This window comes from Labeo rohita, chromosome 21 (assembly GCF_022985175.1).
Source record: "Labeo rohita strain BAU-BD-2019 chromosome 21, IGBB_LRoh.1.0, whole genome shotgun sequence".
Lineage (NCBI taxonomy): Eukaryota > Metazoa > Chordata > Actinopteri > Cypriniformes > Cyprinidae > Labeo > Labeo rohita.
In genome coordinates this window covers 10,757,903-10,773,643 of record NC_066889.1, presented here as the reverse complement: position 1 = coordinate 10,773,643, position 15,741 = coordinate 10,757,903, and the positions used below count along the sequence as shown (strand labels likewise).

General features: G+C 32.7%; 1 protein-coding gene across 4 annotated transcripts in view; it reads right to left on the bottom strand.

Annotated features, from left to right (window-relative positions):
• The window catches only part of rap1gap2b (RAP1 GTPase activating protein 2b), a 76,316-nt gene that overhangs the window by 35,615 nt on the left and 24,960 nt on the right, over positions 1-15,741 (bottom strand). Inside the window, exon 1 of one of the 4 annotated variants that reach the window (XM_051092291.1) lies at positions 10,687-11,013. The exons of the other annotated variants lie outside the window; for them this stretch is intronic. Coding sequence (XP_050948248.1) covers positions 10,687-10,703 — 17 coding nt within the window. The 5' untranslated portion in view covers positions 10,704-11,013. Of the gene's footprint in view, positions 1-10,686; positions 11,014-15,741 lie in introns of those variants that run through there. 4 annotated transcript variants of the gene reach the window in all.

The window sequence follows — 15,741 nt, the reverse complement described above, 5'->3', positions numbered from 1 at the left end:
CTTTTGAGCAGTTTGGCGTCCCTTTATAATTATTGATATTCACTCTCCAGACAATTTCCTGCACTGGTTCAGCTCTAATTGGGCTAAAAACCTAGAACTAGTTAGTCAATATATATATATATATATATATATATATTTTTTTTTTTTTTTTTTAATAATCTTGAATAATTAACAAATGATTTGACTGACAGCAATGGTTCTTCAGGCAAAGTTGTTCAGAATAAGATCTAACATTTAATATAAATATATTTTGTGTATGTGTGAAAAACTGAGCAATATGTAATTGTTTACACAAATGCGATATTGCCCCTCACTGGCCGATTTCTCTGTTAACCCTGTTTAATAGGTGCTAAAATAACGCCAATAGCGACCATGTTTTCAAGATAAAAGTGTTTGTAGACAGTTGTGGCATTTTGGAAAATTCATAGCCATTTTTATGTTTTTTGTCCTATTACAGCACCACACAGTGGTCTGAATTTTGTCATGTGACCTTAGATTGAGGACATACGCATATCAAGTTTGGTGTAAATATCTCATTCTGATGAAAAATTATAGCCGTCTTAGGAAAAGTGGCCCTGCCACTTTCAAACGTTTTGGCGTCATTTTGCGATGGTGGGTTGAAAACTCAATGTGTGAGTGTTTTTTTTTTTTTTAATTATTCATATTCACTCTCCAGAGAATTTTTCCGCACTGGTTTGGCTCTGATCGGCTGAAAAACTTAGGACTAGTTTGCAAAAATAGGTTTTTAAAAAAAATCCAAAATGGCCGAAAATTTCACGAAGATGGCGATTGAATCCATCATGTGCGTTTTGTTTCTCTTGACCCAAGGATTCCTTTTATATAAGACGCTTGAGTGACGTCGTAACATCGTTTTAGGAGTTATGGGGGATTTTATATTTTTGATTGCTGTAGTGTTCCCCTCAGGCTATTTGGGGCAAAACTTGGTGACTATGTAGACGGGGTGGGTACTACCATCCCTCAAAGTTTCAGGTCTCTATGCCTTATGGTTTGGTCTGCTTGATCATTTTTATGTGAGAATGATGATCATTGAAAATTAATTAAATAAGTACAATAGGGTTTCAGCGGATGTGAATTTTTAGTGCATGTGAACACGCTACTGGGGTAAACAATTTGGCATTTCTAATTAATAGGGGGGCTTTCTGTTGGTCAGAAAAACTGATGTGCCACCTTAAACCCATTGTGAAATCTGCATGGGGAAATCTTGAAATTCCCATTCAATGGATCACATTCCATCATTTGAATATCAATTGTTATTGGTCAGTTTAGCAAAAAGAGTAGCCTTTATGCTGTCAATCACCTCCTCTAACATAGATTTTGTTTTATACCCGTGCAAACGGTCTGTCAGCTAACGTACAGGTTGTTGTACAACAACACTACATTTAATACTGTAGCCTTTTGGGTATGCACAACCCATTTGGTACGTGCTGTTCCACCACACCTCCATCTGTTCACTCACACTCCTCCTGACCTTTTCTCTGGTCTTTACCTCTGTCTTTTTATCTGCTCTTTCTGTCTCTGTTGCACCGTTTCTGTCCCCCACTGCTCTGATGTACACTGTCTTGCTTTGATCTGGAGCTGGGAGGCAAGAAAATTTGTTCCCTGTACAAATCTAACTTTCAAAACAAGTTGCATCTTCTGTCAAAAATAAGTTTGCAACCTGAAGGTAAGAAGGTGAACTTGACATGGTCATCATAACTGTGAGAAGTAGAAAACGCAGCTGGACAAATATCATAAGAGATGGATGAGAACAACATAAAGGCATAAAAAAAGAGAGGAAAGCAGATCAGGAGGTAAAATAAGAAAGAAAATACATGCGTCACAATATCCACTGACTGTATTTTTAGCAAACACAATAGCTGCTAATTGAAATGCTGTTCATTTGCATTAGCTGTCTGTGTCAGAGAGGCTGGGACGCTACACTGCACATCCTTCTGTCAGGAAGTGCACAATGTGTGTCCTGATTAACACGGCACTCGACTTTAATGGTTTTGTGACACACAGAGAGTAAGAATCTAATCATACACAGCTGTTGAAATGCTTTCAGAAGCTCAGGCCAACGCAAGCCACTCACACACGTATAGAAGACCTGCTTATAGTCTGTTACAAATGAAGGAAACCTTTTAATATGCAGTGAAACTAAATATTTGTATTTTTGCAGGTTTATGCAAATAAAATATTTAAATTTGTTCTGATAAACCTGTACTCAACAAAGGATTCAATACAGTATAATGTGAATGCAAGGCCCTCTAGTGGTAATATTTCAGTAAAAATATGGTGCTGTACAGACATTCTCATTAGATTTAATAACACACACTGTGTGTCAACAATACATGAATATTTGATGATCTCCAAATTTTTTGCATAATTCAATCCTATCTGAAGCAAAATCTCAAAGATGCAGTAAACGATACAAATACCTGTAATAAACACTTTTCATAAAAGCATTTTGTTAATACAGTTGAATAATAGTTTACATATTCTATTATTTTAATAATGCATGACAAATATGAACTTAATAGCTTAACCATTGTGCTGTGCTGTAAATCCTTTTTCTAATTTTAAAAGCCTATTAAAAACTGCTTGCACATCTCACATTATGCAAAAAATTGCATAACAATAAATTTATACGACATGTTTTGTAGGCTGGTTATTTCTGACCAGGAAAAATTATGAAACATTATGTCCTTATTGTAGCCAACAGGTATTTACATGACCAGGGAAAAAAAATATGCGGTTTAAAATATTCAAAGTGCTGGGGGAAAATCCATTCATGTTTGTTTATAGCTGATCAGTCAAATAATGTGGTTGGACATTGGCTCCCTAGAGGCTGTGCCGCATGTAAAACCACAGCTAATGTCATACAATCTGTCGGGATATAAAGAGCACTGCTGAGTTAAGTGCAGTCAGTCTACTTGAAAGCTGGGAAAAGCTTTGCCAATGTGTCTCACCAGGCCATCTAAGATGTAGAAGACTTAGTTTCTTCATCAAGAAACAGATTTGGAGAAATTTAGCATTACATAATTTGCTCACCAATGGATCGTCTGCAGCGAATGGGTGCCGTCAGAGTCCAAACAGCTGATAAAAACATCACAATAATCTATAAGCAATCTACACAACTCCAGTCCATCAATTAACATCTTGAGGTAAAAAGCTCGATGTTTGTAAGAAACAAATCCTTCATTAAAGGCATAGTTCACCCAAAAATGAAAATTCTGTCATTAATTACTCACTGTCGTTCCAAACCCGTAAGACCTTCATTCATCTTCAGAACACAAATTAAGATTTTTTTGATGAAATCCAAAAACTTTCTGACCCTGCATAGACAGCATTGCAACTGACACGTTCAAGGCACAGAAAGGTAGTAAGGACATCATTAAAATAGTCCATGTGACATCAGTAGTTATATCATAATTTGATGAAGCTACAAGAATGTGCAAATAAATAACGACTTAATTCAACAGTTTTATCTCTTCTGTGTCAGTCTTCGATGCGCATTCATGCACAATGCATGCATTCTGACGTAGTATGTCCATCTCTCTTAATTCACTGATATATTCTGGTTTGAATAAGTAAAACTAGGCCAAAAGTCATCCTATCTGTCGCAATCTTCAGACATGTTTCTGAAAAGTTTTTTATATACAGCGCGCGTCTCCCTCTGCTTGTAAACAAGGCAGTCAGAGAAAAGGTCAAAAGTTCAAAAAGTCAAAAGAAAGTCAGAAAGTCATTATTTTTGTTTTCTTTGCACACAAAAAGCATTCTCGTAGCTTCGGAATTTGTGTTCCGGAGATTGACGAAGGTCTTACAGGTTTAATGACATGAGGGTGAGTAATTAATGACAGAATTTGGATTGTTGGGTGAACTAACCCTATAAGGTGTCTTTAAATCAATTCTTCTGGCCAAAATACATAACACATAATAATGTTTACTCTCACATTAAGATCCACCAACACACATTTAGAATTGTTTTGGACAGTTTTCACTTGTAAATTTCACTTGTACAAGATGCCAGTTAATGTGGATTATTGTGATGTTTTAACTGTTTCGACTCTCATTCTGACGGCACCCATTCACTGCACAGGATCCATTGGCGAGCAAGTGATGCAATGCTACATTTCTCCAAATCTGTTCCTATGAAGAAACAAACTCATCCACATTTAGAATATCCTCAGGGGGAGTAAACTGTCGGCAAATGTTCAGTTTTGGTTGAATTATTCCTTTAAAAACAAAACAATGTGAAGTCTCACATAAGTATAAAAGTTAAAAGTTGCATTAGTTTGCATGTCAAATACAGTTTAGTACCTTAAAGTTCACTTTCAGAATAAGAATTTCTTGATAACTTACCCCCATGTCATCCAAGATGTCCATGTCTTTCTTTCTTCAGTCGTAAAGAAATTACATTTCAGGATTTTTCTCCATATATAGTGGACTTCAATGGTAGTCAGTGGTTTGAAGGTCCAAATTGCAGTTTCAATGCAGCTTCAAAGGGCTCTACACAATCCCAGCCGAGGAAGAAGGTCTCATTTATGGAAACCATCATTCATTTTCTAACAAAAATAAAATGTATAGAGGGTACAACGGGGCTAAAGGCACACCCTAAGAAAAAATGTGCTTTTCACTGTGCTCAAAGTGTATGATCGTAGAAAAATATATACGTTTGTATTGAACATTTATGGAGCAACAGATTTTGTTTGAAAATAAATCATACAAGTCATTCATTTTGTTTAAAAATCGTATAAATGTATGAGGTGGCAAGGGGGGCCTTTTACCCCACACACAAGATAAAAGGCAAACAGTATTGATAAAAATACTAAAATAATGTTTTTGTTTTTTTTTAAATAATGTCTAAGTTAATACTTATTCAAAACAATTACTGCTTATTTCTGCTTTGCTTATTTCTGCTTTTTTTGATAATAAAATAATTTATTTTTGTTCAATAAATATACTATCATTAAAATATGTTAATATAAACACATTTTAAAATACAAAAACAAAATAATTTAAAATGTAAAGATTCTGAAAGCATTTAGGCAAATCCCATAGTAATTTATTATAGATTTACAGTAGTAACAACAAAGAATATTTTATTATATGATATGATTAATAGCATGTTTTTAAATATAATGGTTTTATTCTAAACATGGTGATTCTCTCTAAGATGGCCACCCAACATAATATATGATATTTACCATCTGAATCTAACCAAGTCATGACAACAAATGGAAAAGTCAGCCTACTATTAATTATCATGTTAATTATTGTGCCTTTTAGCCCCAACAGCAGGGGCGCTTTTTTTTACCCCAAATACAGAATTTTTACTGAATATTCTTTCGATATATAAAAACTGCTGCTTTTATTATCTTAAATCTACCTTTGTTTTAAAATATATTCAAACATTTTAGCAATTCTCATTTGCTACTTTTTAAAAACACCAAATATTAGATCAAGTAAGCATAGAATCAACTTGCTGCCTGTGTTTGTGTCAAAGATCAGGCAAATTTGCACGTGTATGTTGAAAAGCAGATGTTTTGGAAAGTGCTATGCCACGTTTTTCTGCCATCTAGTGGTTTAGAGGAAAATAATATCAAAGGCGCCTTTTACCTGGGGGCGCCTTTAGCTCCGTTGTACCCATACTTTTTAACCACAAATGCTCATCTTACACTATCTTTGCATTGCGTGTGTGCTTACTCTCATGTTGTAAAGGTTATGTGTGGTTAGTTCTTCGTCTGTGTATTTCAGTTTAAAAAGGTAGGGTAGGGTGAAAAACTCTCATTTTCTCCTCCAACTTTAAAATCACCCACCATCATTGTTTGCATCTGACTTTCTTTGCATGTTCGCTTTGTAAACACTAGATCGGTAGTTCCGCCTACATCACACATGCATGATTATGTAATGCATGAGGTTGAGCTAATGCAAGATGAACATTTGTGGTTAAAAAGTATATCAATTAAAAAAAAAATTTCAGGTCGTTTCACTAGACAAGACCCGACTGGGATCGAGGTGTAGAGCCCTTTGAAGTTGCATGGAAACTGCAATTTTGACCTTCAAACTGTTGGCCACCATAGAAGTCCACTATATGGAGAAAAATCCTGGAATGTTTTCCTCAAAAATGTAAGTTGATATGACTGAAAGAAAGACATGAACATCTTGGATGACATGGGGTGAGTAAATTATCAGGAAAATTTTATTCTGGAAGTGAACCTCTCCTTTAATTGAGGTTAATGACCCTACTGTAAAGCAGTGTGAATTTCTACACTGGTCCAAGCTGATGAAGCTGTTTGACTTGGAGACTTTGCTAGTTATGAAGTCTGATGGACCAGCATCTAAAATAAAACACATGTTGACCAGTCACGCTGGTCTTTCGTAGCAAAGCAGGGCTCAGTCTGTGATTATTCTAATTTATTTTGTTTTATAACACAGTTTTATAACATGACAATGAGATCTCTCAGTAGGAGCTGTCATTACAACTTTCCTCTTTCACATACTGATTTTGATTTGTTGCTGTCTTTAGCCTAACTGCCTCCAACAGAAATGAGCTTCAATATTAATAGGGCCATGAAACTGAGGTGTATAGGGAATAAAACTTAACTAGATCACAATCACACACACAATGTTTATATATGCTTGCAAACATGCAGGCATATTAGTGCTGGATGAGTTTTATAAAACAAATGCTAACAATTCTCTCACTACAAAATCAAGTTTATGTCTCCACTATAAGTGGTGCAGTTGTGTAACTGTTTTTTCCACTATGACAGGATCTCAATCTTCTAGCAACACATTTATTTTTCATCAGACAAGCATGGCTCCTGTGGGGCATGATGGAGAGATGGGACGGCCAGAGAGAGAAAGAGGACGAATGAGCAGTGATGTGGAAGAGGCACTGTCTACTGAAGACCAGCAGTCAAACAATATATAAAGTGTCAAGTGCACTAAAAGTGAGGATGAACTCAGGTTGAATGCCAGCGGCTCAGTAAACACGCTTAAAAGTAGACAACAGACTAAAATAGAATTACAAAATGGTATCATCTTCTAAGAAGCTTGCATATATAATACATTTAAAGGTACTAAAATATGCAGTTTGTATTTGTAATCAATGCATTTACATTACAGCCTAATATTTACCTATTTCTGGTTAATTCGATTAGTTTAAAGGTGGCATCTCATGACAATCTGACTTTTCCATATTTATATGCTAGAAAATAAAGAGATCTCATTCTAATATTACCGCCCCTCCGCACGTTTACACTCACGCAAGCGACAACGATGTGCCAGTTCTAACGCCTTGGCAAAAGTTAAAGCAAAGGATGCTAACTGTTCTGTCTTTGGCTGTACAGACGAGCGCAGAACACTATTTACAGTCCCAGCCTTGGAGGGGACAAGAGAGCAGTGGATTTATTTATTTATTTACTGTATATTACGCTGCTGCCACACAGATCTAATATAAAGATGCGATTTCTTTCCCAGCTGTTTACCTTCACAGACATAACGGGCTGTTTTTTATAACTCCTGTGTGTTTTTAACATACACTTATGTGTATTTGACAGTTTAAGTGCAATAAGACATGAAAGAGAAGTTTACGTTTAGTACTTGCATGCCATGTGACAGCCGCTTTCTGTGCATGAGCTTCAGATGTGTGCGCTCAGAAAACCCTATATCAGAAGTTTAAACTGATATGGCTTTAAACGGGTTATCGGATGCCCATTTTCCACAAGTTGATATGATTCTTTAGGGTCTTGCCAAAATCAGCTCTGCAAAAATCATCCTGTTCTGGTCGAGGCTGCTTTAAATGTTAATGAGCTCTGCTCGCCCCCGCCCCTCTCTTCTCTCTGTGGAGTGACAAGCCTGTTTATTTTAGCCGCATTTAGCCACGTTTAACCGCTAAACTTGCTAACTAGTACGTTATTAGGAAAGGCGATCGCAAAGATTTATAAAAAACCCTTATACTCACTTCTGCTGTAAGTGAAGTTGGATCCCCTTCACAAACATACGTAATCCACTGCATCTTCAGCGGCTCAGATGTCGGGAGTAAATGACAACCACTATGTTCATTATTAAATCTAGCAACACAACACCTCAATCGCTCAATTGGAGATATTCTTGTCTAACTTACATCCCTGCTCCGGCATCGAAAGAATGGAGGTCGGACTATTACAACTGATCTGAGGTAAGATGCTCATGTCAATCAACTATCGTGGGAGCAGCCTCTGTCGGTGTGATGCCACACCAACAGGCTCATTTTCATTTAAAGAGACATGCACGAAAACAGTGTGTTTCTGCTTCCACCCTGCTTCTCGGCACACCTGAGACTTACACATCTTCTAAAAAGAGGCATAATAGGTCTCCTTTAAAACATATGTCTTATAACATTGTATAACATATCATACTTTGAAAGGTTTTGAAAGGAATAGTTTACCCAACAATGAAAATTGTCATAATTTACCCACCCTCCATTTGGTCCGAACCAGTATTAGTTGATGGTAACCATTAACTTCCATAGTATGGTAAAAAAAAAAAAAAAAAATTACAACGTCACTTCAGAATTTTAAGGTTCTATCTGACATTTCTGTCAAAATTGAGTTACTGACATTTTCTTATTCTGTGACAACTTATTTACATCATGTGATGTTTCTTTTTTAAGCTGTGTACATTTTGGGCCTTTTAGAAAACAAAAATGGTTCTATTTACAGAAGTCACTGGAACGCAAAAACTCAGTATCTCAAAAGTGCTCAGAATGCAGATAGAACCTTATAATTCTAAGGTGACGATAAAATAAAATAAAATACAATAAAATAAAAAAATCAATGGAAGTCAACTCTTTGATTACCAACATTCAACAGAAGAAAGAAATTCATACAGATGATAAACATACAGGATGAGTAAATGATGGTAAAATTTTAATTTTTGGGTGAACTTTCACTTTAAGTCTAATTTGTGTATTTTTCTCAAAAAAATAAAATAAAATAAAATAAAAATAAATAAATAAATAAATAAAGAAGAAAGAAACACTTCACCTTAGTATTTTAAAGACATTTAAAGAACTATAATGTGTTTAAATATATTATTAATAGCCTATCTATATCTATATCTATATCTATATCTATATCTATATCTATATATCTATCTATCTATCTATCTATCTATCTATATATATATATATAGACAGAGAGAGAGAGACAGAGAGAGAGAAATAAGTAATATATATATAAATATTTATTTATTTATGAAACGTAAAATAATCATTAAAAAATATATTGAATAATAAAATAAAAAATAAATTATTAATTATTACAATAATATTTTAATCTGCATTACTAAAAATAGTATTCTCAAATGCATCAAAACAACTGATTATCTTAAGCAACTACATCAAACTACATCAATAATACATTAATAATAACAGCAATAATAATAATAATAATTATTTAATTATTCATTATTATTATTATTAATAAACATATCCAAAATTATTTATTTTGTCTTTTTCTTTTATGCTTTTTTTTACTGTAATATAGTAGAATAATATTTTTAAATTAATAATAAAAATATAAAATTTACAATGCAATAAAAATACAATGTAATAAAAATGCTTTTGAATATAACTTAATTTTAAAAAGAAAAAGAAATATTAATTAAAATAGTAATTAAACGTTATAATAATAATATTTAATTATTCCAAATAATAATAATTATTAATATAATAATTATTATATTTATCAAAATTATGTATTTTTGTATTTTTAAATCATTTTTATTCACTGTAATACAGTAAAATATTCATTTCAAATTAATAATAAATAATGACAAATTAAATTATTAATTATTTAAAATTATTAAAAATAATATTCTCAAATGCATGCTATCAAAACAATTATCTTGAGCAACTTTTTAAATCATGCTAAAAACTACATTAATACTTCAATAATAGCAACTAATAATTATTATTATTTAATGTATTTTTTATATTTTATTTTTAATGATTTTTATTCACTGTAATATAGTAAAATAATAATTTTAAAATTAATTTTATCATATAAAAAAATTGAATTATCATATTAAAAAAAAATTAATCATTATTACTAAAAATAGTATTCTCAAATGCACGCCATCAAAACAAGCGACTGAGCAACTTTTAAAATCATGCTAAAAACGAAACTGTCAAAATCCAGAAAAACATGCTACATTGTCTATTCCTCATATTCCCAGATTGGATTCACAGAGCAGGGAGAACCAGAGCGTGTGACAAGCTTTACGGTGAGTAACGGATTATACTTTCAGCACTGCAAACGGAGCTAAATGACACCCAAAGAAACACCAGCAGCACTGAGCCACTTACTCAAACTGTCAGCTTATGTAATACTTCTATAATCCTTTGAAAATAACTTGCATTGAATACTTCATAACCTCGTGCAAAGTGAAGCCACACCGTACAAACATCCCCTATACATCACAACGAATGCACCACACGAAACAGATTCTCTTCATCTACACAGCACAAAATAGAGCTTAAGAAACTCCTTTTATGAATTATGTTCATCTAGCCAGTGGCATAAAGACTTTTTATGTTGCAGAAATACCATATGGAAACTTTAAAATACATCAAAATGCATTGGAATCCATCACAAACACAAAGATTGTAAATTAAAGTCAAGGAGGAGCTGAACTCACCAGAGTCTCCGAGGCATTTTGAAGGTAACGTGGAGGTTTCTTCTAGTTAGTGAGTCTCCAGTTCTCACCAACAGTTGAAATAATAGTCAGAACAAGAAGCGCACACTGGCTACTGATTGCACAACCACACTCAGGGTTGAGATGCTCTGCAAGTACAAAGCATTATACTTTATCACAAGCGAGAGAGAGAAAGAGAGGACGAGATAGAAGTGGGGAGGGGGTTTGAAATCCTCCCAGACACCCTAGTAGCCCTGTCTGCTTTGTTCGCTCATTTTGATTATGCGCCACACACAAACACACACACACACACACAGATATGTCAGCAGGTTTGGGGAAGAAGGCAATAAATGGACTGATGCAACATACATTACACAAACCACCGTGAGCTTCTGAATAAATCATAGGCATCAAAGGTTGAATATTTAACATACTTTAATATTTAATATGTCACTCGAGACTATATATCATGAGCTAAACTAACATCAAGACATACAGGCACAAAAACAAGCATTGCTACGCCAAAACCTCCTATCAGAAAGCAGATCTGACACGTCTGTCATGCACGTCAAGCGGTCTCAGACTTGCTTCAAGTGTCAAATAGACTTATGTGTGTCTGTATTAATATAACTTGACTGACAAGCATGTCAACACAGTGATCAAAAATAGGAAAGGAGAAAGAATTTTAACCACAGTGTCTGTTAAAGAATTATGAATAGCCCACCTTTATGATGCATTATATAAACAATTAAAAAAAAAAAAAAAAAGGAAATATTTTCAGGACAGCACTGGAAAAAAACATTAAATATAATAACAATAATAAATAGAAATGATGATGGTAATAATAATAACAACAATTGTACTGTTTAATTATATTGTTATTTATCCAAAAATATGTCATTTTTAATGTCTTTTTATATTTACATCATTTTTTATGTATAATAATAATTATTATTATTATTATTACTATTACAAATATTATTATATTTTTTGCTAAATTATGTATTTTTTCTTTTCTTTTTGTATTTTTTTATTATTTTTATTCACTGTACTACAGTAAAATAATAATTTAATAATAATATGACTTATTAAAATAAAAATTAATAAATTAAAACATTAATAAATTAAACTTTAAACGACAACAACAATAATTATTAGTATTATTTAATTAATTATTGAAAAAATATTATTATAATTATGTATTATGTATAATTATGTAGTTTTTTCTTTTCTTTTTACTTTTATTTAAAGTAATATTGTAAAATGCAGTTAGTAATTATTAAAAGTATTTTATTAAATATTAAATTAAATATTACTTATTACAATTAAAAAGAAATATTAATTATTTAAAAATACGAATAAGTACAATTTTAAAATAATAATAAAAATTATTATTATTACTTTAAAAATACTATTTGTATTCACTGTAATATAGTAGGATAATAGTTTTAAAATAATAACACAATTTTGAATTATTAATTATTTAAAATATTGTATTAAATAATATTTATTATTAAAATTCTTTAAAAGAAATATTATTTTAAAATATGAATACATACAATTGTAAAATAGTATTATTATTATTATTATACATCATTTTTCCTTTTATGCTTTCCATTTTTATGATTTTTATTCACTGTAATATGTTAAAATAATTTTACATTAATAAAAAAATATGAATTATTAAAAACATATTAAATATTACTCATTATTAAAGTTAAAAATAAATATTACTTCTTCTTTTCCTTTTATGATTTATATTCAATGTAATATAGTAAAATAATAATTATTAAAGACATTAAATACAAAAATAATTATTACTTATTATTAAAAATAAATATTAATTATTTTTTAATTGTTAATAAATTACAAAATAATGATAATTAATAATAATAATAATATTATAAAATATACAAAGTAGTAAACAAATTATTATTTTTTTTTGCTTATTAAAAATTGTATTCTCAAAATGCATGCCATCAGAACAATACAACATGACTGACAGACCTGTCAGCATGGAGCTTCAAAAATACACTGATCATCCCTTGAAGACATGCTTAAGATGGTAAAAGCCACACTCTAATGATATTGACAATGCATGTGACCTTCACATGTTGCCACATGTGTTACAATTCACTTCTAAGTCGCTGTGAATCAAAGCAAATGTAGCAAACGGCTTGTAAATAACTAGTTGATATCATACTGTTTAAAACCCATTAAACAACGCCTCAGCAAACACACTGCAAACAAGTCCTGTTGAGGTCTGTTTACTCATAGCTGTGGTGTTTTGTGTCGTTTTTTCAACAGAATGCAGTACATAATGGTTTTCTTGTTAGCCTAGTGTGCTTCAATGCCACTCGCATACATGTAAACACAAACAAGCTAATGCATGTCTTGCCAGGTTTATTGTGTGAGACATATGCGTGAATGCACAGACGTGCGCTCATCCACACCCTTCTAAGCAGGGCTGAACAGTGGGTGATTGGTTAGACGTGGAGATCCCACCTGTTACCGCTCCACCTGGTTGCTAGCATGATCCATCACATTATATTGTAAACAAAAATGTCTGAACTGTGTCTCAAAGTCATCAGCATTGCTGAAAAGACCAGAATATGACATATTTTCAGAGGTGGCCCTTCGCACTGGTTATGCACAACCAGTTTCAACAGAAACAACGTGTTAGCTAAGCAATGTCAAATGCAATACTAAATTACATTTAGCTTACATTTGTAAGTCAATTTGTATAAAATTTCACATTAATTCAAGTGTTATTTGCCATTTCTTTGTAATCATTTGTGAAATTTATCAGCAATTGTAATTTGTGTTTTTTTTTAAGGGACAGTTCATCTAAAATTGAAAATCGACGATATTTTTGATGAAATCCGAGAGGTTTCTGACCCTGTACAAGGTTTGGAACGACATGACTGTGAGTAATGAAAGAATTTGAATTTTTGGGTAAACGATCCCTGTAAGTGTAAATCTGTAGCACTGTTGCCAAGTCTGCAGTTTTCCCGCAGAATCTGGATATTTTTATACTTTTGCCGTAGGTTGTTTTTTACAAGGGTTGAAGCGAAACCCCAATTTCACCAGTACTATGATTAGGATAGTTTTTTGTTGCAATTGGGCTGGTTTTGTTATGCAGATCTGGCAACCCTGATCTGTAGAAAAACTAATATCCATTTTTTATACTGTACATAATAATATTATAATGTCTAATTAACTTAATCTGTTAGAATGAAAATCAGATTAACATGACCTACAACAGCATAAATAGGTTAAAAGTAAGGATTTGAATATTTGTCTAAAAATGATTATTTACTTAATGATTGATGATGCATCTTAATAACATCTGATTTGATGAGCGGTTCTGCAACTTTTTGCCACTCGTAATAACTAATACAATTAATAAATTATGAAATAAGTACATTGCATAAGTATTCATACCCTTAGCTCAATAATTAGTTAAAGCACTTTTACAGCCTCAAGTCTTTTTGGGTATCAATTTGTGAATTTTTTTAATTTTTTTACTCAAAAATGAAAATTCTGTCATTAATTACCCTTATTTCATTCCAAAACAGTAAGACATTCGTTCATCTTTGGAACACAAATTAAGATATTTTGATGAAATCTTTGAGCTTTTTGATACTGCATAGGGTTTGGAACAACATGACGGTGAGTAATGACAGAATTTGAATTTTTGGGTAAACTGTACCTTTAAGTGTAAATTTATAGCACTGTTGCCAAGTCTGCAGTTTTCCTGCAGATTTGGGCTATTTTTATACTTTTGCTGTGGGCTGTTTTTTTTTAACATGCAGACCTGGCAACCCTGATCTGCAGCAAAATGATTATCCATTTTTATGCTGTATAATAATATGGTAATATACAGTACTGTGCAAAAGTCTTAGGCCCTAGTATTTTCATCAGCTAAAAAATGGTTTAAAGTCAGTTAAAGTCGGTCTTTTGCTGTAGTGTGTTACAGCACAGATTACATTTCCAAACATTCATTTTGCCATTAATCGTAATAATCCAGTGAGATTTTTGTTTGCACAAGGAGTCTGACAACAGCGAGTGCTCTGCACAGAGATCTGATCTCATCATCATCCAGTCTGTCTGGAATGACATGAAGAAACAGAACAAACTCAGACAGACTAAATCCAGAAGAATTGTGACAAAGTCTCCAGGATGCTTCAAGAAACCTACCTGCAAAGCTGCAGCACTGTTAAAAGTTTTAGGCACTTGTGTAAAAATGCTGTAAAATGAGGATGCTGCCATAAATAGATTTTCTTTATCAATTACCTTCTATTAACTAAATGAAATCAACATTTGGTGTGACCATTCTTTGCGTTTACAGCAGCTTTTGCCCTAGGTGCACTTGCACTTGAGCTTTGCAAGTAGGTCTCTTGAAGCATCTTGGAGACGTTGCCACAGTTCTTCTGGATTTACTCTGTTTCAGTTTGTTCTGTGTCTTTATGTCATTCCGGGAAGACTGGATGATGATGAGATTAGATCAGTGTGGAGCACTGGCTGTTGTCAGACTCCTTGTGCAAACAAAAATCTCACTAGATTATTACAATTAATGGCAAACAGAATGTTTGGAAATGTAAACCGATATTTTTTACTGACACACTACAGCAAAAGATAGAAATAACTTACTATAAACCATTTTTTAGCTGGTGAAAATACTAGTGGCCTAAAAGTTTTGCACAGTACTGTAGTTCACCCAAAAATGAAAATTCTGTCGTAAATTACTTACCCTCCTGTTGTTCCAAACCCATAATACCTTCGTTCATCTTTGGAAAACAAATTAAGATAGAGGTTTTTGACCCTACTTAGTGTTTGGAACGACATGAAGGTGAGTAATTAATGACAGAATTCCTATTTTTGGGTAAACTATGTCTTTAAGCGTAAATCTGTAACAGTGTTGCCAAGTCTGCAGTGTGTCTTGCAGAATTGGGCTATTTTTATACTTTGCCGCAGGTTGTGTTTTCACAATTTCACTAGTTTTTTTCTAGTAATTGGGCTGGTTTTGTTATGCAGACCTGGCAACCCTGATCTGCA